This window comes from Amblyomma americanum, chromosome 1 (genome assembly GCF_052857255.1).
Source record: "Amblyomma americanum isolate KBUSLIRL-KWMA chromosome 1, ASM5285725v1, whole genome shotgun sequence".
In the NCBI taxonomy this organism is placed as follows: domain Eukaryota; kingdom Metazoa; phylum Arthropoda; class Arachnida; order Ixodida; family Ixodidae; genus Amblyomma; species Amblyomma americanum.
In genome coordinates this window covers 392,944,841-392,969,833 of record NC_135497.1, presented here as the reverse complement: position 1 = coordinate 392,969,833, position 24,993 = coordinate 392,944,841, and the positions used below count along the sequence as shown (strand labels likewise).

Genomic DNA, 24,993 nt, shown 5'->3' with positions numbered 1-24,993 from the left:
GATGATCGAGAGAATAACAAGAAGCCACAAGGGCATGCGAGAAAAGGACACATTCTGCCTCGTCCAGGCACTGCTGATCAGCAGAGTGACGCACGGTGTGCCTTATCCTCACCACTCACTAGACACACGAGACGAAGAACAAACCGCGTCCATTATCTGAGGCGGATACAAAGCGGCGCTGGGTCTCCACGTCACCACGTCAAACGACAAGTTAACGGCTCTCGGGGAACCACGACACCTTCACCGAGCTGCCGGACGCGGTTCTGGTGTCGCAAAAGGCCAGACTGCAGAATATGACGGAAGGCAGAACAATGCTCTACCGGACCGGAACGGTAACGGAGCTCCGCGCCCTCTATGGACAATGGTCACTCCCGCGAGAGGTCAGAAGCAGAATCAAGGCTAACCCCATCTCGAACCACATGAACCACGAGCTCCACGAAGGTCGGCGCAAGGCTCGCGTTGACCGTCAGCGGCGACGTGCCCCGAAGGGGGGCCTCTTTGCGGCAGCCGCCGTAACGGAAGAGACAACTCCTTGACTCTGGCGGCCTTCGGCAGGACAGAGAGCCCACCTGCAGCTGAAACCATAGCCGCAGCGCTAGTCATCAAGCACCACGACAGGGTGGGCAGGGAAGTTCACGTCGCCACCGACTCGCAACAGGCCTGCCGGAACTTTACCAACGGGCGAACACCGCTGCTGGCGGCTCAGATCCTGGGCCCAAATCTGGAAGAATAACATCAATCACGTGGACGCCGGGCCAGGGGGACTGGAGGGGAACGAAAGGGCGAACGCCTTAGCTCTAGCGTTAAGCAACCGAGCTGGGCAAAACCAATAGTACGATCAATATCCCCACCCTTAATTCGGGACCCTATCATTCAATTACGGCGAACGTCTCGAGATACAGCGCTTTAAACGCAGGATTAATCCTCCCCCTGACAAAAAGCTCAGCACTGAAGACGTCGTAGTTATTAGACTCCTTCAAACAAACACATTCCCAAACCTACACAGATACAGCACGATGTACCCAGTAACGTATCGTGGCTTCTGACCTTGGTGCTCCGGCACACGTCCCAGACTCTTGCACATCTCGTGAGGGTGCGGGTGCAAACCCCAACACTTAAATATGCCTAGTACATCATTTGAGCGGTGGGAGGTACAGCTGTCCGGCGATAACATGGCGGGACAAGAAACATTAGTCGAGCAAGGTCGTCCAGTCCTGGAGTGAGGAAGCCACCCACTAGACCACTCGAACGAGATCAATAATCTCATTGATTCTAATAAATGTTTCTCCTCGTGTTCGTGAATTTATCTCTCACGGTCAAGTACGCCGACGCCGGCTTTTCCGCGACACGGGTTCCTTAACGCTGTCGCGCTAACAAACACGCAACGGCTAAATACGGAGAATGGCCAATATAAGTGCCATCGAGCAAAAACACTGCAACAGCAACTGGGTGAACAAGTGGACTCGAGCGTTGACTGTCTTCTCAGCGCCGCCTAACAACGCGAGCCCGTGTGGTGACAGCGATAGGAAAAACACGACCCGAAGCGAAATGTCTCCGGGAAGAGGCGTACGCCGCGAGAAGCAGACCAGTAAACAGCAGGTTCCTGATCCCCAACGCACGTGTTGTGGAGAAGGCAGTCGGGACGAGCGTCGGCCGTTTTTGCAAAACGCATTTGTCGAACGTTATTCTTCGAAGAAGTGGGGACCAATGAAATTGTCCCACGGAAAATTTGTCGCCCTTAAATCCGCCACTTGTCAGGAGGTGAATCCAACGCGAGGCGGAGAAAAAGTTATGAAAAAGTATTTCTGATACGCAGGTACTTTACCCACTCGCATGAAATAGTTAAGCGCGTAAAGCAGCTTCTGTCTTCTGCACTGACGTGCATTTTTTGTCGTCGCGCCATGCATCTATCCCTTGTTCCCATAACCACCCAAAAAGAATAAGAAAAACTTCGCAGTATCGCGCAGGAACCTTGTCCCTTTGTTTACCTAACAAGAAGCTTAGGTTTCAGCTACCTGATGCTAGCGCCACGCGGTGTCAGTGCATTTAAGTGTGCACAGCTTTTGTCAGAAGATTTTGGTTCGCATGGTTTGTTCTTGAGCCCCGCGGTGCGATACACACGGCACCCAGAAAAGCAATGGGCACAGAAAAGTAAATGGCGCGAGAACAAACGACTTGCAGTGAAAGGTGCGACTCTGATATGGCGCCTCTGGTGGGAAATGCAAATGAGATAACGAATCTCGTGCACCGGTTAGGATGACGCCCAGCTTACGTATCGTTCCACCGCGGTTAAGCCCTCAAGGGGCAGCTCCGCCCTTACCATGTTGTCCTCGCAAGACTCCGCGTAAAACCGCAGTGAGAAATCAAGGTATACATTATAAACAGCAACAAGACAAGCCATTGCTCAGCGGCGGCTAAAAACGCATGCGGCTCTCAGGCATTGCTGTGTTAGTTCGCCAAGGTAGTCGAGACGCTGCGAAGCGCACTCATCTCCTCGCCGCCTTCGTGCTGGTTTTCGCAGCTTGCCGTCCATTTTCGTCTCTAGTTATGCGCTTTAATCAGCTGCCACGCTAATCAAAGACTGCTTGGTCTCGAAAAGTTCGACTCTCGGATCGCATTCCGAAGACCGTATCGAAGCAGAAAGCGCGCGTAAGGATCGCGTCCTTCACAGCTCTAAAATTCTCTGGAATGCTTAACATTCTCAGTGATGGTTGTAGATCACATAGTCCCTACGGGATCAGGGCCGTACTGACTTTGCATTCACAGTGATCGTGCAAGTGCCAGAGAGACGAAAATGAGAGTACGAAATCATTGATGACCCACGCTCAACTGCAGCTTTCCGGAACGTTGGTTCGGATTAAAATTTTTACGGTTTGCATTCGTTCTAGTACCGCGCAAGGAGATAATTGGCTCCGATGGTGCTCCATGCTTGCCGGTGCTGTATTTGCAGCTCCTCCGATATACGAAAAGAACAGTCAGCACATGACCGAATATTTTCTCTATAGATATATTATCGTTCCTAATTGTTATTATCTGCACTGAGAGCACTGATACCAGTTCCTAGACCGAATTTGAAAATAACGCATATGGCTATTATTATTATTATTATTATTATTATTATTATTATTATTATTATTATTATTATTATTATTATTATTATTATTATTATTATTATTCAAGTACTTGAGTAAAGAAGGAACAAATAAAAGAGGTACGACAATTTTCCCAACAGCTTTATTGGGTCAAGAACTGCATGGATTACACTGAATTCACTGATCCATACCACTAGATAGCGCGAAGTTATAGCCATTAAGGTCGGCATGGTCAAAGAGCTCCACAGCTAACGTGTTTTTTGTCTGCAGGAGGTGCGGTTAGAGTACCATGCTCCCTAGCACTTCACCCTGCAGAGAAGGCGAGCACCAAGGCTAGGGGACAGCTTAGGCCCATCGGAAAAGGCGGCGAGTCCCCGACTGCCCGGCTCCATCGGGGCAACTCAATCCTTTTCTCCGAGCAGCGAGGCAACGCCTGGCGCTTCGCCGTTTCAGCGCTCCCGCTCTCGATACTGTTGTCCGCAAATAGCGCCAGTTCCTTCCTCTCTCGGTGTGATGCCCTACGCTAAACGGTCTTTCCTTATCGCTGCGGAGCAATCTCCCGCCTTATCTCGGACTCTTGTACATGCTCCGAGACTCTCCTACACCGCCACAGCGGTTCCTGCATAACAATTTTTTTTTATCTGTCCGTGGCCCGTGCGAAGACGGCTAGCTAGCGAGAGCCGAACAAGTGCTTGGACAGCGTCTAATCTACGTGCAAGTGACGAGTGGGTGACTCAGGCGCACTGCGCAGTTTCCGTAGGCACACAAACGACTGCTCCCCCGAGCAACACAACTCCTATCCTGCTCTCTTCTAGAGTGCTCCCGTGAACGCCTCCATAGGTGAGAACTCAAGATAGATCCGTTGCGTACTTTCCTATCAAGAGATATCATTTTGTAACTTGGCAATGTGTGTTGTGTGCTGATCGTTCTTGGTTTAAGATAAGAGAGAGGAAAACCAGGCATTGCACCCACAATGACGGAGACTGGTGTTAGCCAAATACCGATTGCTCTCCGTATGAAAGAGAAATGTAATAAAGATAAAAACCATGCAGTGCTGAGCTTCGCTGCTTAGAGCATAAATTTCCGGCGAGAGCAGGCTTAATGCGCGTTGCGCCACGCTGCTTTGCTTTTTTGTTTGCATAGCGCAGAGCAACTACAGTAAACACATGCGATATGCTGGGCTAAGTATGTACCAAAAGACATGCGTTATTCCGTTACTTTGTTTTTCTTATTGCTGTCGCGCACTACAGAGACTTTTTTGCGGCGACGACGACTTTCACGCTCTTGAGCCCGGCAGCGGGCAAGGGCATATTCGTTGGCCATAGCACTAGCATAGCTACAGCTTGCGAGAGCGCGCAGCGCAACTACCTGCTTCTCTTAGCTCTAGCCGCGCGAAGGTTCTAGCGTCGCACCAACTTTGTCTCCTACCATCTGCTTCTCTTTTTTATTATCTGGGGCCACGCGATGGCTCTGGCGTTTAGGCCGCGGAAAGTTCTGGTGTAGCGCTAAATCTGGTTCCCACCATCTACTTTCCATTTTTAAGGCGAAAGCCATTAATGGCTCATATACTCGCGGTGTCCGTCCGTCCGTGACACTCTTCAACTCGATAAGAGAAAAATTCTTTGTGCACGATGGGATTCGAACCACCATCCTTCCGTTCCGCAGCTGCGCGTGCTAACGACTACGCTGTTTCCTGCCAACGCACATGTAGTTCACCTTGTCTAGGACGCTGGAGAGTGCCGAAAGGCGTCTAATCAGACGTATGCCTCCCAAATGCCCTCCAGTGTCTCCAGCATTTAAAATTCAGAAACAGCTGTGTACTTAATTAACATCTTAACCACACATCAGTGACACAAGCAGCAACACCGCGCTAAAGGTTTTCGCCTCACCGCACTTTAGGCCATCAAAGAGCCCCCCTGAAGTTTTCTGATCTTAGGCCGCATGATCACTGTGGCGTCACGCCACGCGAAAATTTTGGCGTCGCGCCAAATCAGGATCCCACCTGCTTCTGCTACTCTTTAGTTCTGCGTGGCGTCGCGCCAGCTCTGTCGCCGGATTACATTGAATCTCAGCTCGAAGAGGGAAAGGGGCTCCAACACGGCTGTCGCCATAAAAGGAAGTGTCTTCAAAAGAATCTCCTGGCGCAACAGGCACTGCCGCAAGGAATTGGTGGTCGTATATGACTTACGAAACAGACGCAGCAAATGCATGTACGGGGGGCGTTAAAAGTTCCCAGGACACAAGATCTGCTTTTGAGCCGTAAAATGGGGCACTTACGACAACCGCGAAGCTCAAACTCCGATGAAGGCGTAGGAGCAGTATCATTCTCAGCCACGAGAACCTTCACAGGCGTCTCAAGTGCCAGAACATACAGCTGAAAAGCAGAACCTCTGGCTTGCGAACTTTTGGCGCACCCTGCACATGTTACAGAGTGCACAGAGCAAACGGGCGGCTCATATGCGGCAGTCGCCGCCAAGGAAAGCTTTTCTCCCCGTGCAAATGCGCAGGGATGCACATTCAGGCTATGCTTTTCACACCGGCTGTGAGAGCTACAGTTGGAGCGCTAGCTTCGAATGAGTCCGCGTTACCGCTGCGCGCGTATTACGCAGCGATCACGGCGTCTAGACGACCAGCGCTTCCTCTGTGATTTAGGGGTGCTGTCACCGTGGAGAAGCGTAAGCTGCGTGTTCCGAAATTTAGAGTGGATAGAGCAGGGCCCTTCTCGCGGTATGAGCTGGTCACAAACCCCACTGATGGTCAAAGGATTCCCCCGAAGTGGAGTATATTTGTAATATGGCAAGAAATCACTCCCTGGCATCCACCCAGGCACAGCCATACAAGGGAAAACAATACAGTTTCCACAGAAACTTCGCAGTTAAAGAAATATTCGTTCTGGTCTGGGGTTCGAACCAGGGAGCACTGGTTCACCGGAGCAGTCGCTCTACCGACAGAGCTAACCGGAACAGCTTGCATAAGGTAGGGCCAGAGCGAATTGATCAATAACTCGAAGTGGGATCACTCCCCTAAACATCTGAGCAACACTATTCCTACTTCGAGTTACTGATCAGTTCCCTTTCGCCCTACCATATGCTAGCCGTCCAGGTTAGCTCTGTCGTTAGAGCGACTGCTCCGGTGAAGCGGTGGTTCCGGGTTCGAACTCTGGAACAGGATGAACTTCCCTTTAACTACATAGTTTCTGTGGAAGCTGTATAGCTTTCCTCTTATGGCCGCGCTTGGGTGGATGCCAGTGAGTAATTTGCTCCCATCTTACGAACCACACTGATGCCGGTTACACGTTTATTGATGCGAGAAGAGGACTGAAATGCCGTCCACGGCGACTGTCCATCGGCGTCTTCGCCGTGCACTGACAGCGCTTCATCTGGCCGAATCGAGGCATCCCATTAAAGACAACGAAAACCACTGAATACAGAAAAGGAGCGAAGAACACATCCATCATATGGGAAGGCTTCTTCGAAATACAGCCGTTCGCTGTCGTTTGTGCTTAGCACACTTTCCGTCCATTGGTATAGGGATGCTCTTTGCGCGCTACGAAGTGCTGGCTACTTGAACAGGCGCGTGCCGCGTCGCCACAGGAGATTTTTACAGCGCAAGCTGTTATAGCCAGACACAGGGGGATATGAGAATTTGGGGCCAATATCGCAGCCGCTTGCATTCGTTCGATACTTAGCAGAATAAGTATGACACGTTGCTGTTTCTTCTTTTTTTGAGGTTTTATGCCTGTTATGTGGTGCTCGAGACCGAAGATTCTTCTCCTTCGTGTTTTTTGCAGGCCATTTTCATCACTTCCTCTCATTAAAACTTAATTAAATATGTTGCGTTGGTCCAACTACAAACGCTGTTCGATTGTAGCTCAGCTTTACACAAATGAAGGAAAGGTGACCTAAACATGAAGAGTAATTAGTGCTGCTACATATCGGCAACAGCGGAACTTCATTTCGGCCCTGTCGGTTAGATAAGTGCACCTTCCGGCGGATATCTACCGCTGACCTACATTCCAACGTACTATAATGTCAGGTGCGCCGTTTTAGGGAGAGCCGTCTTGCCTGCAATGAATGATTCAAAGCACAATTTTTGTGGCCATTTTGGACCGCGTGAAAAGACTAGGGCGCTTTCCATTTGTAATGATATTTATTTATTGATCATCCTTTTATTAACCTTCCTTATAAAAATGGTTTATAGCAGCCTATAGACTTTTTATAGACTCTATTGCCTTCCAATATATATTTCTTTTTATATTAATAGGCTATAGACTGTCTATAGACAAACGTCTACTAAAAGTGTATAACAATAAATCTATAGATTGTCTATAGACAGTATATAGAATTTCTATTGCCTATAGATTCTCTAGGGTTTGTCTATAGATAGTCTATAGACTTTTAGAGAGAAGTCTATGGACAGTCTATAGACTGTATAAAGAAGTTTTTGTAAGAGCTGTCACCTCTTCATCGCCTAAACACACAGCCTATCCCAGATACGTAAATAAAACTGACGGCAGAATGCGTGGGAATTTAAACAGCAGGCAGCACTCAATGAGAACGCAAGCTTGCGCGCTCATAACCGTCGTCGCTGCCGTCTTTCTAGCTTTCAGGAGTCGACATTTTCATAGTGGGCACGGTGAAGTGAGGGCGTGTTCAGTTACGCAAAACACGCCTGCGGGCTAGCACCCGACTAGCGCTTGCTTTTACCTTCGCGCAATGTATTGTCAGTGGTGTTTGGTTAGTTTTAAGGAATATGCGCCAGTGCTACATCTCTGACACGTATTTAATCTCACTTTATATTGCAATTAGACAACATTGCATGCTATTGCATCCGCGCTTGTTTGACTGTTTCGCACTGCTTTGTTTGCACTCTTGTATTCTGAAAATGCAATGATCGCTATTGGAATGTACCGTATCGTAAGACAATAAAAAAATGACAGGGCGGTTACCATTGGCTGACGCGAGATTCAGCGACAGCTGTTAAGGTGTTTATGCTTTACGATGTGTTGTGGTAGAGAATATGAGAGCGACCTCACATTTGTATAGTTCTAGGGCACTCTTTTTAGTTTTGCACACATAGCCGCTTTTCGTCTAGGTCTGCTCTCCAGTCCGCCGTTCTAGAAGCGCAGCGCCGCTGATGTTCCTCTCCTCGGTTGGCGCCTTTCGCAGCAGCTGCTGCAGATGGACCGTGCTACATTCCTCCGCTATCGCAACACTCTTACGCCTTCTACCGCGTTCCGGATGGTTACCGTGCTTTAGGCCTTCCTACACTCTTGCCATGCCCTCCTTCCACGGCAGCCCACCTTCTCCTTCTGGCATAACTGCCCTCCGGTTGGTTGCCATGGCAACCATGTACCGGTTGCGCGTTCTCACGCTCTCGCCATACCCTCCTCCTTCTACGGTAACCACCTTCCGGGCAATTGTCGTTGTAACCGTCCACTGGTTAAGCCCTCCTACGCTGTCACCATAAAGCCTCCCGTATACCATGGTAACCGTCCTCGTCCTTCCAGGGTGACTACCCTTCGGATGGCTTCCGTGGCAACCGCCGACCGGCTGCGCCTTCTTACGCTCTCGCCATACCATCTTCCTTCCAGAGGAACCACCCTCCGGTTGGGGATTCCTCCGCCCTCCGGATGGTTCCTCTGGTAGCCACCCTCCGGTTACGCATTTCTCCGCTCACGTCGTACCTTCCTCTTTGCAGGGTAGCCACCCTACGAGTACGAGTACGCACCCATCGGGTAAGCCGACAACTACGACGCGAAACCCAGGCATGGGCGCTCAATAGCTGTCGCATGCTCAGGCGAACATACGAGCGACAAATCTACTTCAGCAGTGCTGGTTGTACATTGCACTTTTACATTGATCGCTTTTCCGTTGCGTCTTTCGATCTGTTTTAGCGTCGCTTTTTTCTACTGCTGCTGCGTGGGCTTCTGGTGGGTGGAGTCTTGTAGGTGGGAGGTGCATGCCTTCCGCACTCCCCCCTCCTGCAGACATTACTGCTGAGGGAGTAAGATATGAAACAGTCCTCGAAAACAAAGGTGCTAGAAACTAATACGGAATCTTCACTACGGTGTCCTTTTTTCTCTCCCTCCTTTACACAGGAGATGTACAATTGGTTTTATTTCCGGCTTCTTCAGCGGATAGACTTCTCTGAAGGTACACCCGCACGATTTCACCCTCATCGTTTCCCTGCGTTCCTTAAGGGATATGAGACTACTGTAATTTGGCTCTGAACCTAGATGGCGCAGTCGCAGGGATCCCGCGATAAATAACCGTGAACATTGCTTGCTTGCGCGTCTAACAATGATGTGGCCTGCCACCTATGTGAGGTAGGTAGGCAAGTAGGTAGGTAGGTACGACTTAACGTCCAGATTCTGCAAGTGGGTTGTGTATGAGGGATGCCGTAGTCGAGGCCTCCCGATTAATCCCAGCCCATTGCGTTTATTCAACGTTCACTGACATCGCATAGTACATGGGAGTTTTCGTGCATTGCCTGCTTCAAAAAATCGGGCTGTCGCGGCTGGGATTCGATGCAAAACGAGTGCAAATCGCAGGTCATACAGATATTATGTGCTGCGTGTAACATTTTTTGTATTTAATTTTTTAGCCTCCAAAGTATGGACACCCTTTGTTACCGATCTGGAGTTTCGATAGCAAAGTTTCGATAGATGTCCATTAGTTACACTAGTTTGGAAATGATGATAACCGGCCCTTTCACTTGCCCCGAGTAGAGAGAGCGCAAGAAGTGCCTTTCGCCGCGGTTCTCAAGCGTCACAGCATAGTTACAAATATAGTGACACGCAGAGCAGTACGCGGAACAATGCGTCCTGCAATGCGCACATTGTACATGCCTGCGAAACAAATATCCCTTGGCAGGTGTAGTTCGATTCTGCAACGCGTTTATTCCTTAATCGATGCTTAACCGGCTGAGGTGCCAGCTACCGTCCCCCCGATTCAGGTGCTGGCGGAGTGAGCGGGGCACACGGAAAGTGTCATGTGGCAAGAGTCGGCGACTAGGTATCGTGAATGCGGAGCAGAATGTCTTCGTCTCAGCCACATGACCACAACTTTAGGTCGTCCTGAATTGGGCGCATAAGACAGGCTTTGGCCAAAAAGCGCAAATGTTCGACGTCATATCTTAGATGAGCAAGACTTTGACATACACGAGCGCGCACCGAGACCGAAGAAGTTCACAACAGGATAGAACGCAGTGAATCTGTCGATAGCCGCCGCAGTGGCTACGGCATTCGGCTGCTGTAAGATGGTGGTCGCGGGTTCGATCTTGGTAGGAAACATAGGCGCTAGAAATGCTCTCGGCTAATGCGTGCCCCGTAGCCCCCGCTGTTTTCTGGCGTGCAAAAATGCATTAATTTATGAAATTAGTGAACCTGCTGATGATAGAACTGCCCGAAAGAAGACATAACAAACCATGTCGTAAGTGCAGCGTGAGACGCTTCTCATGAGTAAAACTGGGCTATCTTTAGGCGACCGTGATCTTGATTATAAGGTGTACACAACGGAGCAGCTGACAAGTGGAATTTTGGCAGGGCGTCTGGAAGTCATCCTTCGGAAAAAGACAGAAGCTTTTTTTTTCTTTCGGCAGAAATTAAAACTGCGCACCTGCGCACTTTCTATCTCTCTGTTCCTTTATTCCATCCTTTTTCGTTCATTTCTCATTGTTTTTATAGTTGGTTCGCTCTATTGCGTTTACATGTAGCAATTTTGCGTGAGCCTTGAATATGGCCTACCTGTGTCGTAGTTGGCCATTCTAGGCTCAAGCGAGACTAAATGAACAATACGAATCGTGGTAGACGCGAGCGTCTGGCTGACAAGAGAAGTAGAGAGCAGGTGCGCAGTTTTAATTTAATCTGCGCAGCAGGAATCCGGCAGTAGGGTACGTTTAAGTTAGTACATCCATCCACACGCCTATCTAGAGGGCTCGAACGGCGCACCGGGGAGTACACTTGAGTGACACAGGGCACGAAACCTGCCCATGCGGATTCCCATGAATCGGCCAAGTCAGCGGCAATTATTATAAACGCAAAACAGAGCACACCGTTCGAGTGCTCTATAGCCAGGTGTGTGGACGGCTGTACATCTCCGTTGTGCTAAAACTCCTTTATGTACTGAAACTTTATACGTAGCGCTACAGGGGGTTTCACCAAAGTGTGTAATTTTTCACAGTAAGTTTATTGTGTTGAAATAAGGTTTTGCTCGGTGCAGGAGTTAAGCATTCAAGCCACAGTGGATGCCATTTTGGAGTTCACGGGGCACGGTGAAAGGCCGCCGAGCGCATGTCTAATAGGCTTATTGACATATGCTCCGGCCAGCACCGCCGGAGCGCGCTCTACAACAAAATGGCGCCTGGGACCATCAGGTGAATATTTCCTCTGGTAATGACGCTGCTGGTGGAGGTCACAAAGCAGTCAATGAGTGTTAGCTAGCAAACTGTTTAACTAATAAAATTTTTCTCTCTCTCTCTCTTTAACCAAAATCTAATCGTTAATTGAACTATTGCAGTTATGCACGTAACTTATTCAAAAATTCGTAATTTTACTTTAGTGTGATGCATCTCGGTTTTTGTATCCTCGAAAACGCGATTCTTGTCGGAGCTGCCGAGCAAGGAATTTTGCTCCTATCCACTTGCCAAAACGAAACCACGGAGCAGAGGAGCGCTCGCAGTCACGCCTACAAGCGTGCGTCACCCGGAAGCGCTAAAAAGCCCCAGGCAGCGCATGAAGGTTGACGCTCGACGGTGATGCGTGCTGTGAAGAAGAGCATGTCACATGCGCAACGCCGGATGACGCGTGCTGGTAGGCGTGGCTGCGAGCGCTCCTCTGCTCCATGGTTTAGGTTTGCGCCTGGAAAAGCCCAAATTTTCTTCTGTGCAACTCTGACGAGCATCTCGTTTTCGATGACTGTTGCCCAGACGCTCTTCCTCTCCCCAAGCGGGGGCTAACCATCCAAAACGCGCATACAGGGTGCAGCTAGCAGTACTGGCCCCCTCGTCTGCACCACCTTCATCACAGCTTTTACCCATCTTCTTGGAATAGATTGCTTTCACCATCAGCAGAACCAGTCCGGCAAATCTTATTGCGGCTCCCAATCCAGTATGGCCCCGCGTATGGGTGGATGCCGCATGCACAGGCGACGACGCGGTTGTAGCCATCACGAACCCCTCCCTACAACCGATTGCCACCCTTCACATGTCCCCCACTGCCACTTGGGAGGAGGCTGAAGTGGCCGAAATTGCCCTAGCCATCACGCGCACGGAGGCCCGGTATGTACTATCGGACTCTAAAACTGCCATACTAAATTTCGCCCGCGGGAGAGTTCACGTCCCTGCATTTCGCATAGTGAACTCCCTCGCCGCACACCCGCCCCGCCACATGGAGCTCATATGGGTGCCTGCCCACCCCGGGAATCCCGGAAACGAGGCTTCCAACGCTTTAGCCCGAGGTTTTCTCAACCGGGTACCGGCGGCCTCCGATCTGGGGTTCTCACGGGAGCGCATGCATTCATTCAGTGAACTCACGCAGGCATGCAAAGCCGAGCGTCGGCTGTACCCCCCATCCCATCCGTCCCTCGACAATTATCACCCGACACTTTAGAGGAGGCTCCAAATACGCACCGTACCCTCCCCTTATATACGCTCGCGCTATCATTAAGTCCAGACAAACCCCTCCTGTACACTCTGCCAACACCCCAAAGCCACTCTCGATCATATCCTTTAGCTCTGCCCGGTGGATTCTCCCCCGCAGGGCCTGGGGCACCTTACCACATGGGAGGCTTGGGAGACCCTACTGCGCTCCGAGGACCCAGACAAGCAAGCCATCGCCACAGGCCGGGATGCCAGCGTCGTGAGCCTCCAGGACATGAATGTATGAGTGCAATGAGGCCGCGTGGGGGCCCAAGGAGCTGCGTGTCCTAAACTCCCCTGTCTCAAATAAAGTTTCCACCACCACCACTCCCGCGTACAGAAAGATGTGTAGCAGAAACATGGTTTAGCGAAGGACCGAGCGTGAGGAATAATTTTTTCCTTCGCTCTTGCTTCTTAATCTGGCGGTCAGTCTGCCATGTCGATGGGTGAGCCTGGACTATAATGTGCCTCCTAGAGCAATTCTCGCTACTCCGTGCCGCAAGCAGTTGTTAAGAGGAAATTAACGAGGCCGCGAAAAGTCACCACAGCCTCCTTTCCAGCAACCTGTGGCAGTGTGAAAACGCTCTTTGATACAATTGTCGCCTTCTGTGCTTCACGATATTGTGCAGTTCCATGGTCCACCTGATTTCTGAGCTGCCCTTTTCGGCGACGCTGGGCAGGGAAGAGCTCGTTCACAACGCGTTCAGTGGTCAGAATTTTCCTCGCATCATATTTGCGCCGGACAGCGACGTGCCTCTAATCATTCGCTACATTTGCTGCACCCAGTTTTATTTCAGCGTTCTTATGTGTTCTCGGACGAATGGTAAGCACTGTCAGGGTTGATACGGCGTAAGCCAAGATATGATAATGCAACTTAAACTAGCACTGTATCTTATATCACAGCTTTACTGTTTGCACAGCGTCATTATAAACACCGCACACCTTCGGTGCGCGCCAAATATTCCGACTTCTGGAAGCCGCTGGAAAGTGTTTTTCAGTGTCCTGCATCTTTCATGACCGTGAACAGCCCACTGCGTACCTTAAATAAAGGTGCTGAACACAAAAAAAATTCGTGCAATGTTTTTTAGTAGCTCACTGCGAGTGATGTTTGCAAGGTGTATACTGCAACGTTGGCTCACTTTTCTGGTGTGACTCCTATCGTCCGGCGCAAACAGCCGGCAAAGTGAGCTATTTTGCGCGGCTTTTGCCCGCAGTGAAGTGCCTCCTCTACATATATCTTCTTTGTAAACAGTGCGGTCCGCTATACTACAAAGGTATCAAGTGGGCCCGGTTATGTTTCCCGCTGCAAGACGCGAGGGTCGCTACGGCGTTTGAATATTACGCTGTGGCAACGCTCGCGGTTTTGCATCTTCTTGTGGTAGCGAGGCAGGGTCCTCTCAAGCACATGGCCTTTCCCAAAGGAAAAACAAAATGAGGAAAAGGACCTCAGCAGCCGTTGCAGTAACGCATACCCTTGGTTGCCCGCCGTATATGCAAACGCTTCAAGCTGCGTGCAGGCGTACACATTTATTCCTTCCCACCCCGGAGTCGTTGCCCCCACTGTGATACATGGCGTGCCCACCGCAGTGGAGATGAATCTTCCGCCGCCAGAGGAGGTCTCGAGCAGAAAAGTGCAAAATTCCTCCTCACCTTTCAAAGTCTTCTGGTGCTGCAGACGCTCTTCCTCGCAGATGTGGGACCGTGGGCGGTATCCGATTTCGGTCGCCGCGAGAATAACAACGAAGGACCCCGAGGATAAGCTTCGTCACCGAGGAGGCCGAGCCAAGACTGAGTCGCTTCCAGAGGCAGCCCCGGGCAGACGGTCTCGTCGGTCAGCAGACGACGCCGCGACGGCTCCGGGCGAGAGCCAGACGGGGCCAGGCACAGCCGAGCGAAGCACGCGGCGAAATGAAAGCGACTGGCCGATAGGCGTGCAACGCACACTGCGCTGGCCGCCGCTACTTCTGCTGCCCTCCTCCTCCCCGTGCGCCGCATCTCCTCCCTCCGCGCTGTCATCGCTGGTTGATTCACAACGAGCAGAGGAGGAGAGATAGCCCCAAGCATTGAGAAGGGGGGTCGCAATTTTTGTACTTCTTTCGCCCTCTCCTCTTCCCTGCTTCGGCAGCCGGCGCGCATGCGCACCCGCAAAGCGTAACGTTACGGTTCCCGGGCGCCTGCGTCTGGCACATACACGAGGCTGCACAGAAGCAGACGAGAGAAAAAACACAAGAAGATACAGCCGGAACGATAAAAGAAAAATGAGGGGCACGGACATTGCGCCCGAGCAAACGACGCGGGACGTGTGTGCTGTGTGTGCGGACTGAGGTGCTGTTGTTGCCGCAGCTGGCGTGTCCATTCTGAATGGGCGTGTACGCCGCCAACAGTAAAGCACGCCAGACAGGAAACAGATGAGGCGCCGCCATAATGCAGAGCTGCCACAGTTTGGGGACAAATGGAAGGCGCCTCGCGGTAAGGCGCGGCGCCCAAACAGACGGCCGCACCTCGAGCGACGGGGCGAATGCGTGGGCGAGCTTCAGAGGTAAACGCCTCTGAGCGCGAAATGAGAGAAACTGAGTCACCGAGCTTTGCTTTTACGCCCTGCTTTTAGTGCCCTCCAGTTCAATCCCCTCGATCATGAAACGAAGAAAATAAATTAATCGCCATGGAACCGGAACGCGCGTTAGCATGTTCAGTATGCCGGCAACTAACCATCAACACACAACCAACCGTGAACACGCATAAATACGTGCAACAATACTTGTAAGGAGAACGTCGCATCCGCAAGTATTCTTCTCTGCGTCAATTTACATTCCGTTAATTTACTTCAGTTGTTTACGTTAGTACGCGCTGGGGTAAAAGAATCGGATGTCGGGTGGTACGTATTTGGTGAGCTGGACACTCAAGTTGCGCATGCTGGTCACCCTCCCCCGCCAAGGCACATGGGAGGGGGGTGCGGCGCGCGCTGTGCTTCCCGGCCTACAGTGTATGCATGCACTTCGTTGCTCCGTTACTGCAATTCTCTGGGACTTCGTCGCTACTAGAGACGTTATCATGGTATTTAATGCGCCTGTTGAATTAGGAGTACTTCCCAATGCATTTTTACAAAATTCTCAACTTTTTCCTCTTTTCTTACACCACATATCACGCAATCACGAAATGTATGCTGCGGTGAAAATGCACCCTTCCTCTAAGAGCATCCAGTTAATCCGATTTAAATGCAGAACTACAGTCAGCACAGTAACCTCAAACGATTCAAACTTCAGTTCCCTGTATACGCAGAGGCTCACTTTACCCTCGGTAAATCTCAATAGCAATTAAATTATAGAAAAATGCACAAGGCAAAGAACCGTAGGTAAGCTGGAGCTGAATGGGGATCTATGAAGAGGATGTACGGTAAAGACAAACAAGTTTCGGTTACCAAACAAGCGAAAAATACAACCTGGCGGCTTTCGAGAAACTCTGTTAACGCTCACACTGAATCAAATTTCGAGCCCTCTCGACTACACAGCGCCTCCCAACAAAAGAATACTAAGGACTTCGCAGTTGAATCAAGCGGGTACTTACCCAAAGAACGAAGTTGCAATGAAATTAAGAGCACAAAATTACTGCTGAATATTTCAGTCCAACCTAGCTAGATCAATTGACAAAACTGTTCTCAACACTAATATACCATTCCAACTACACAATATCCCTGCGTGTTTGTGTTCACCCTGCGTGTTTGTGAGTGAGTGAGTGAGAGCGAGTTATTGAGTGAGTGAGCGAGTGAGTAGTGAGTGAGTGAGAGTGAGTGAGTGAGTGAGTGAGTGAACGAGTGAGTGAGTAGTTAGTGAGTGAGTGAGCGAGCGAGCGAGTGAGTAGTTAGTGAGTGAGTGAATGAGTTAGAGAGTGAGTAGTGAGTGAGTGGGCGAGCGAGTGAGTGAGTGAGTGAGTGAGTTAGTGAGCGAGTGAGTGAGTAGTGAGTGAGTGAGTGAGTGAATGAGTTAGTGAGTGAGCAAGTGAGTGAGTGAGTGAGTAGTGAGTGAGAGGGACTGAGAGTGAATGTAGTGAGTCAGTGAGCGAGCGAGTGAGTGATTGAGTGAGTAGTGAGTGAGTGAGTGAATGAGATAGTGAGTGAGCGAGTGAGTGAGTAGTTAATAAGTAGTGAGTGAGCAGTGAGTGAGAGTGAGTGAGCGATGTGAGCTAGCGAGTGAGTGAATGAGTGAGTAGTGAGTGAGTGAGTGAATGAGTTAGTGAGTGAGTGAGTGAGCGAGTGAGTGGGTAGTGAGTGAGTGAATGAGTTAGTTAGTGAGTGAGCGAGTGAGTAGTGAGTGAGTTAGTGAGTGAGTGAGCGAGTGAGTGAGCGAGTGAGCGAGTAGGTAGTGAGTGAGTGAGTGAGTGAGTGAGTGAGTAGGTAGTGAGTGAGTAGTGAGTGAGTAGTGCGTGAGTGAGCTAGTGAGTGAGTGAGCGAGTGAGTGAGTAGTGAGTGAGTGAGTAGTGAGTGAGCGTGTAATGAGTGAGTGAGTAGTGAGTGAGTCAGTGAGCGAGCGAGTGAGTGAGTGCGTGAGTGAGCGAGTGAGTGAGTGAGTAGTGAGTGAGTAGTGAGTGAGCGAGTGAGTAGTGAGTGAGAGTGAGTTAGTGAGTGAGTGAGTTAGTGAGTGAATGAGTAAGTGAGTGAGTTAGTGAGTGAGTGAGCGAGTGAGTAGTGAGTGAGTGAGCTAGTGTATGAGTGAGTAGTGAGCGAGTGAGTGAGTGAGAGCGTCATTTCTCCAGCTGTACACACTAGAAAACGTCGTCTCCACCTCCTTTCTTAAAAGTTACTCGTTATATGCATATTCACGCGTGTTGTTCCGTGGCATTAATGCTGCGGAAAAGCCCTTGCGCTGAGATATCGGTGCTCGTGAAAGAACCTCAGGTAGCAAAAATTAACCGACAGCCTTGCGCTACGGTGCCCCTCGAAGACAAAGGGCTGGCACCTTCGTTGCCCGGCGCGCTCGTTAACAGTGACGGTGCATTGGGTTTTCTCTTCGTATCATCTTCCGTAAGTAGCAAATAATGAACGATAAATATTTGCTACCTCTCAGATCGTTCAGCGAGTCGGGCGTTCCTGAGCCCAACTGGACGTGTATTTTTATTTACATAGTAACGGCAGGGTGGAAGCTTATGCATTGTCTCATTGGAACGCTCTGACGCGTGCAATGGGGATTGCAACGTAACTGTTTGCCGCGTCACAAGTGTGAAGGGCGCAGTAACAGTTGAGTGTTCCTAGTGGGTACGCATTGCAGCCGTAAAGAAAACAAAAAGAACTTATTGCAAAGCCGATGGCAAGCGAATGCACGCACATACTGTCTTGATCTGATGTTTTAATTGAGGGTCGTGGCCTACCAATCTTGCACTGGACCGAAAAGAGAGAGATGATATAGAGATTCCGATATATCGGGCGTTAGCGCTGTTCGCGGTGAAACGGCGGGGCCCATCCGCTTCTGCAATTCCTCGCGTCCATGCCCTCATAATGGTATTGTCAAAGCCACGGGAGATAAGTGCGCCGAGGAATTTTCGGTCAGTGACCGTGCGACAGTTTGTGCCATTTGCTCCATGGTGGCAATGGGACGCGAGCGATGTGTTGGGCAAACACCGGCGTATTGTTCTTCCGATACGGGGCACGCACACTCGAGTTGAACAATTAAGGTCCCTTCCGGGGGGGGGGGGGGGGGTAACCTTTGTGCTCGCCGAAAGATAAAAGACAGGGCGCCAGGAAGGGGCCCCCGCATAAGTAACATTCATGCAGGAGGAAAAATTACGCAAGGATGACTGTAGGCAGTTATCATCAATCATGATAATCTAGATTATCAGCAGCAGGAAGCCCGGCGGCGCCCTCTGCAGGACAGGAGCCCACTGGTGAACAATTAACCCTGTCCTTCGCCACCTGCGGCCACCCTAACTCAGCAGGTTTTTTAATCTCGTTTTCGCACCCCACCCTCTCCCCGTCCCCTGTTACGCTCTTCTCCTATTGGAATCTACTTTTCTGCCGTAACCGACCTTCGGTTACATCTACTCTCCATATCACATATCCCGCCCGAGTCTCTAAGCGACCGCCTGCATCCTTTCTCTATAATAGTTTGATGCGCTTTCGTCAGCTCTGTTTCGAGCCTTTCAGCTAGCCTTCTAGTGCAAGCACCATAGGTGAGCACTGACAAAATGAAACTATTACATACTTTCCTCTTGAGTGATACTGGTTAAACGCTGTGCATAACCCAAAAGTGCGCGCGAAATGCGCTCCGCCCCGTTCATATTTTCCTATTTCCATTTCATGGCCCGTATCTGCGATTACTACTTGCCCTAGACTTACTATTTGCCCTGTATTACTACTTACCCTGGGTTTTCTGTTACCTCTTCCATAACCTCACAGCCTAAGCGGAAATTGTGGTTCCTTTGCAGAGTATCCAATATAATTTTAAAGATAAAAAAATTATATTCTGACCTTTAAATGCCGATGTCTTCAACCCGACAGTACAATTCGTCGTCTGACTTAATTAGCGGGGCAGTGTTGTCTGGAAATGGGAGATTGTTAAGGTGTTCTTCATTATTTTCATCCCCAGATATGCCGAATCGAGCGCTTTGAACATCTAGTGTAAATAGGCGCTGAATAGCACCGGAGAGATTGTGTGACCTCGATTGACATCGGCTCTGGTTGGTGCTATATACCTTTTCCTGCGGAGCATTATAGTCAATTTGCGGTCCCTGAATGTAGCAATAGTGCCTTTCGCTTCGCCTAAAGGCGCTAGAAAATTTCTTGCAGTGCCCGTCCGTTTGGTGGGAAAATGTCCTCGCCGAAAACCTGGGTTAAAGAGAGCAAGGGATGAAAAACGTCACTTCTCCAGAGAGAAAAAAAAAAGTAAACGAAAAAGAAATAGTAGGACACTTAATTATCATTACGTGTGACACTGCAATAGCATTGTCACTCCGTGCTACTGTTCCTGTGCTGCCAATGCACCATACGATATCTAAATGCAATGCACACATATGGGCGCCCTCTCTACTTGCGGGGATTCTTCACAGCGCGCAACGGCCCTTCCGGCTCCATGCCAAAAGAAAGCTTGGCACGTCCGCAGATGGCCAAGCGCCGCCTCGCCCGCCGTGAGCCTCCGCTGATCACGTGGTGTGCAACGTCACGCTCCTCTCAGCCAATAGAAATTAAGTGACTGAAGACGGCCACCTCAATTTTGTGCCGATTAGGTTTCTGTAGCTACTGAAATAAAAAGTTACTGTCGTCACGACAGACAGACAGACAGACAGACAGACAGACAGACAGACAGACAGACAGACAGACAGACAGACAGACAGACAGACAGACAGACAGACAGACAGACAGACAGACAGACAGACAGACAGACAGACAGACAGACAGACAGACAGACAGACAGACAGACAGACAGACAGACAGACAGACAGACAGACAGACAGACGTTTGCTTTAGTAAAACGAGCTTTTGGGCAAGTTGGTTGCCTAGCGTAGACAAACTGCAGCGCGAAAAAAAAAAGCAGTGTTTGTCTGTGTCTTTGGCGCCTTATTCTCTGAGTGGTTGTTTTTTTCGCGCTGTAATTATGTCTCAGAAGGAGCGGGCGCTGCCGCTGACGTGTGATAGAGCGCGTGGGCTGCGCTTTCCTCTTCTCCGCTCCCTTCTCCACTCCACTGGTAGAAGGCAAAGATGGGTGGAGACCTTCTGGAGGGTGCAGGTGCGTGGGTGGTGGTGGGTGAAGCTCCTAGAGCTGATGGTTGCTTGTTTCGTGCTAGGCGATCATTCTGGAGTGTGGAGATGGGTGGAGGGAAAATGTGGGTGGGTAGTGGGCAGAGGCCTCCTGGAGGGTGGTGACGGCGTTGCCCAACAGACGGACAGATTTTGCCAAAGTGAGGGTTGTAATGCTAACGAATTAAAAAATTACTGCCGCTTACACCAAGGATCCAAGTCGATGAAATGATATACTTAAAGATGGCATGCCTAAAATGCGTGCTTTGTGGTGAGTCCTTCACGACGACGAGGACGGTTACGCAAAATCGAAAGGTAAAAGAGGCGCTCAGTCTGCAAGCGAGGACGATCGCTGACCGGCACAAGTGCCTACGGCAGGTGACGACAGTAAATGCTCTGTGACGGACTGTACAGCTAGGTTGCTGCAAGCTGGTGAAGATCACAGCACGTCACACCACTTTCATATGCACCAGAAAGGCAGAACACATATTCGGTTGAGACCATCTAGTTGTTCTTAACACCCGACTGCCTACACCATATCCCGGCTTTTGCAAAACCGCGCAGGTGTGCGCACTGCGGAGATTAGCCGGACAACCAAGACACATTCTGGGCACGTCCTGAGCTTCAGCCACTATTCTCTTTCATCCGCATCCTGTTATCTTCTCTCAACCGCCATACTAGATAGTATATATAACGTCCACTGACTCGAGCGCTCACATGGATTTCACAGGTCAGTGCAGAAGAAAGTAAAACAAAATTCAGGGCATATCTGGTGCCGACAGCAGAGTTCACAGTAAGTTACTTCATAAGAGTATACACATCTCTCTGCAAACACCAACACAGACTACAAACCATCTAACATGCGCTGGAACATGGGATCCAGCGCATACATTCCATACATTCCAGAGCGTACATTCCAGCCAATACATTCCAACTCGCCCAGTTTTCTGTTCTCGTTATCCGCAAAGCGCCTCTGCGAAGCCATGGTCAACATAAATCCTTTGTTTTTGTCATAGGGAATATTTTGAAACCCATAGCTTGGCCCGGAGAGCTAAAGAATCACTTATAATTATTGCATATACGCAAATAAGCTATAAACACGGACAACAAAGAAAGCAGCAACGAGCGCGCTTTCTTCTTCTTTCTTGTCCGTGTTCACAGCTGAACTTTTGTGATGCCAAACTTGTATGCCAAACAACTAGCTCAGAATCATATACCAATATGCTGTTTTTGCATTCTCCATAAGAATCAAACTTTTCTCTTCCTGTTTGCTCAACCTCCTCGACACCTGAAGTATACCTTGGTGTTCCCCATTTTTTTGTCACTAACTTTTCCCTTTATACATGCCAAATAGAGACGCACTGAATGAAAATTAGCCTAAAAATCTTCTTCTTTTGCTTACTCCACTTCTGTCTTGTTCACCAAGGCCACTATGTCAAGGAAGAGAAGCAGAAAAAAAAGAAGCAGGCTGACGCACGCAGCACTGCGCGTGCACGAGCGGCGCGGTCGGGGGGCCTCCTCCTGGAACGTTCCATCAGCCCGTCGCTGCGGTTAGGCCTGCCGGAACCGGCCCGCGGGCTCTCACCATGGACGTCAGCAGCGTCGTCTCCCAGAACTTCGTGGTCGAGAGCGTCCTCAACCACCTGGACACGGAGGACCTGTTCACGTGCGCGGAGGTCAGCCGGCTGTGGCAGTCAGTGGCACTGTCCCTGTTGCGCAGGAAGCTGATCTCAGTATCCGTCTGCTGCGCCCGGGTGAGCGACTCGTCTTCTTTTGACCGTCACTACAGCGCTTTTCTGCGGCGGCAGGAGAGGTCCCCGCCGAGAACTTAAGCTTTAAGTTCCCGTTTCAAGCTAACAGATTTAGTTGCTACGTACCTAACCCTGAAGTGAAAACAGAGGTCTAAAGCTCAGTGAGAGGCTTGACTGATCGAACTCAATCTAGAATAAAGTACGTGTCACAGGTTTTATGGCGAAGGACTCGTGGATTGGTAGTGCCCCAGGAAACAGGCTACCGGTGGCGTAGTCCTTAAACAGGTAGTCTCGTCTACACCACACTGCGTCTACACCACACATGAACCTGTGCACGTAAAATAGGACGCTTTCCGGTAAAAGGCGTAACGGTCGCGTCTCCAGCACTCAACTCTGTCAGCTCTTGTGCACGGCAAAACAAAGAAGCATGAGCTTCCTTCCGCGCACTTTATCACCACTGAGAACGACTGGGGATTGGTGATGAAAATAGTTATCGTTGGCTTTTCTCACTCGTGCCCTGTCATTACCCATTTATGAGACACTTGAAACAGTCTTACTTGACATCTTCCTCAGACTATTCATTTAAAGCTGCTAAACTGCGGCCAAACGTTGCTCTCTCAATGCAAGAGTTATTAGAGCGCCTGAAGCAGCATGCATGCTGAATAGGTGCTCCAGAGAATAAGGACAAGGATGTCTGTTTCAATGGCTTCCTTTCAGATACCTGCGGCTGTACAGCCTTACGTGACACTGCTGCGAGCTCGAACTGCGGCCCTTTGTCGTTGACTTGTGAGCGCGTGAGAACGTGGAAGCTGTCGCCTCGCGCTCGTAGCTTGTACAGCAGTGCCAAAGAATGCCGTCCTTGCTTTCGCGACCAATTTTCGCTTTTGGCGGCTTTTTTGCGAACCTCGATTGGAGCGTACACTTTCCCTGTGCCGCTGTTTCCAAGAATTAGCTTTAAGGATGAAACAGTTCGCTTGCACCTATCAAATATTATCAGCTGACACTAAGCGGCCAAGCACTCAAGTGCCAGCAGTGCATATAGGCGCCATTTGATCTCAAATGAAAGATGGATGCCGGCTGCTACGCTAATCACACACAACATGCTCTTCGTAGCCAGTTTTCGTCGCCAGCCTATATGATTAATGGCTTTCCCGCGCTAGAGCCGAGGTAGTCGCTTTGAGCCACTCCACATTTTAGAGAGGCGTCTCAATTCCAGTCGCCTGGGCTCCTTTAACTTGAGCTTAATCTCACAAGAGCGTTTTTTGCATTCATTTTCCCACCAAAATACGAGGCACCGCGTTCGAACGCGAGCGGCATCATGTGCGGTACCAGCGGATGCGACACCAAGCCAGTGGCGCGAAGTGGTATACTTCTTTGCTATGTGCATGTCTCCACGTGGAAAGCGTGAAGTGACGTGTGTGTGACCAGCGATGATTGTATTCCCCGTTACCCGTTTAAATGTCAGTGCTGTGTTAAGGCTGAACATGGATTTTTTTCAGCCAGTGTCAGATAGCACAAGAAGCGTGCATACGTGACTTTGGACCTGGTATCTGTGTGGCGCGGGCTCCCTCGGGACTATGCTGCACATGGAGTGCTAAGTCTAGGACAGAGTTGTTTAAGCTTTCTGCTCACGACACTATGCGCCTGACTCTGGTGATGACATGTGGCAAATTTATGGAGGTTGGCAGATGAGCTTGGTGGAGCCTTGTAACCTGCCTTCTTTTTTTTGTGTCCTGAGCAGCGCCTAGCAGGGCGGGCGAATGGCGCAAAGACGGGACGTTTAGCGAACCTTCGAGTTCCGAGTGCCGGTTAGTCGCAAGATACTGGAATCGCGTGACGTTTGCGGAACAGCGTCGCTTGTACTGTGCTTATGCACGTGTGTTTCTGTGCGCAGGACCCGGAAGAGCTGCACGTTATGCCACCTGAGCCCAGCATGCACTCATGCGTGGATATATTCTGCACCAAGTTCGCCAGATTCCGCAACATTGGCAGGATGGCCGGCATGCACCCATCACTCGTGTTCGTCTCGTGTCACGCGGACCTCAACGAGGATAAAAGAGGTACGCCTGCAGACTGCTGTATAAAAAGTGGTCACGACCGCTGGCAATGCTATGCCGAAAAACGCTCTTCTAACTCAAAAAACCTATTTTTAAAAATTGTGTAAAGTCTTAAGGGAAACACCCTGTATAGTATAGTGAACAATTAGCTAGCATGCCATTCAGAGCTTTGTTCGTTGCGTTCGCGAGTGCCACCTAAGGCAAAGAGTGCAGCCCGAAGACACACGCACGATAGATGCTGGGTCATCTCTGCAACAACAGCTGAAATACCGCCGCGATGGCGACTGGTTATAGTGCTCGGCTGCTGACCCGAAAGACGCGGGTTCGATCCCGGCCGCGGCTGTCGAATTTCGATGGACGCGAAATTCTAGAGGTCCGTGTACTGGGCGATGTCAGTGCACGTTAAAGAACCCTAGGTGGTCTAAATTTCCGGAACCCTTCATTGCGGCTTCCCCCATAGCCTGAGTCGCTTTGGGGCGTTAAACTCCCCTAAACCATAAACCAAACAACAGTTTATGCCATTTCACCGTCTGCCCTGTGGCGCCTAGGCGTATTAAGCGCTACGACACTGACTCTGCAACGCCTGTTGCGCTCCGCCACGTGTTTCTTCTCATTACAACGGTACACCAAGCCATATAGTTAATGTGGCTCGTTACCAGTACATCCGTTGCTGGGCATCAAAGAACCTATAGACCTCTTCATTGGCGGCACACGGAGATCTCAAAGCACTT

At 50.1% G+C, this 24,993-nt stretch overlaps 2 protein-coding genes and 1 long non-coding RNA gene across 5 annotated transcripts in view; 2 read left to right on the top strand and 1 right to left on the bottom strand.

Moving 5' to 3' along the window:
• LOC144115719 (uncharacterized) overlaps positions 1–13,779 on the top strand; it is a 122,314-nt gene extending 108,535 nt beyond the window's left edge. For both annotated transcript variants that reach the window (XR_013311519.1, XR_013311518.1), the window contains 2 exons: positions 11,315–11,468; positions 12,853–13,779. This is a non-coding gene — a long non-coding RNA (uncharacterized LOC144115719). The remainder of the gene's footprint in view (positions 1–11,314; positions 11,469–12,852) is intronic.
• LOC144115717 (SH2 domain-containing protein 4A-like) overlaps positions 1–14,678 on the bottom strand; it is a 336,736-nt gene extending 322,058 nt beyond the window's left edge. The window contains exon 1 of one of the 2 annotated variants that reach the window (XM_077650196.1): positions 14,382–14,678. The gene's annotated coding sequence lies outside the window, so the exon portion shown is untranslated. The remainder of the gene's footprint in view (positions 1–14,381) is intronic. The other variant, XM_077650197.1, reaches the window with a different exon arrangement.
• Positions 3,781–24,993, top strand: part of LOC144115718 (uncharacterized) — a 45,629-nt gene continuing 24,416 nt past the window's right edge. The window contains exons 1-4 of the mRNA XM_077650198.1: positions 3,781–3,932; positions 8,793–8,829; positions 21,881–22,208; positions 24,100–24,265. Of these exons, the coding sequence (XP_077506324.1) occupies positions 22,041–22,208; positions 24,100–24,265 (334 nt within the window). The 5' untranslated portion in view covers positions 3,781–3,932; positions 8,793–8,829; positions 21,881–22,040. The remainder of the gene's footprint in view (positions 3,933–8,792; positions 8,830–21,880; positions 22,209–24,099; positions 24,266–24,993) is intronic.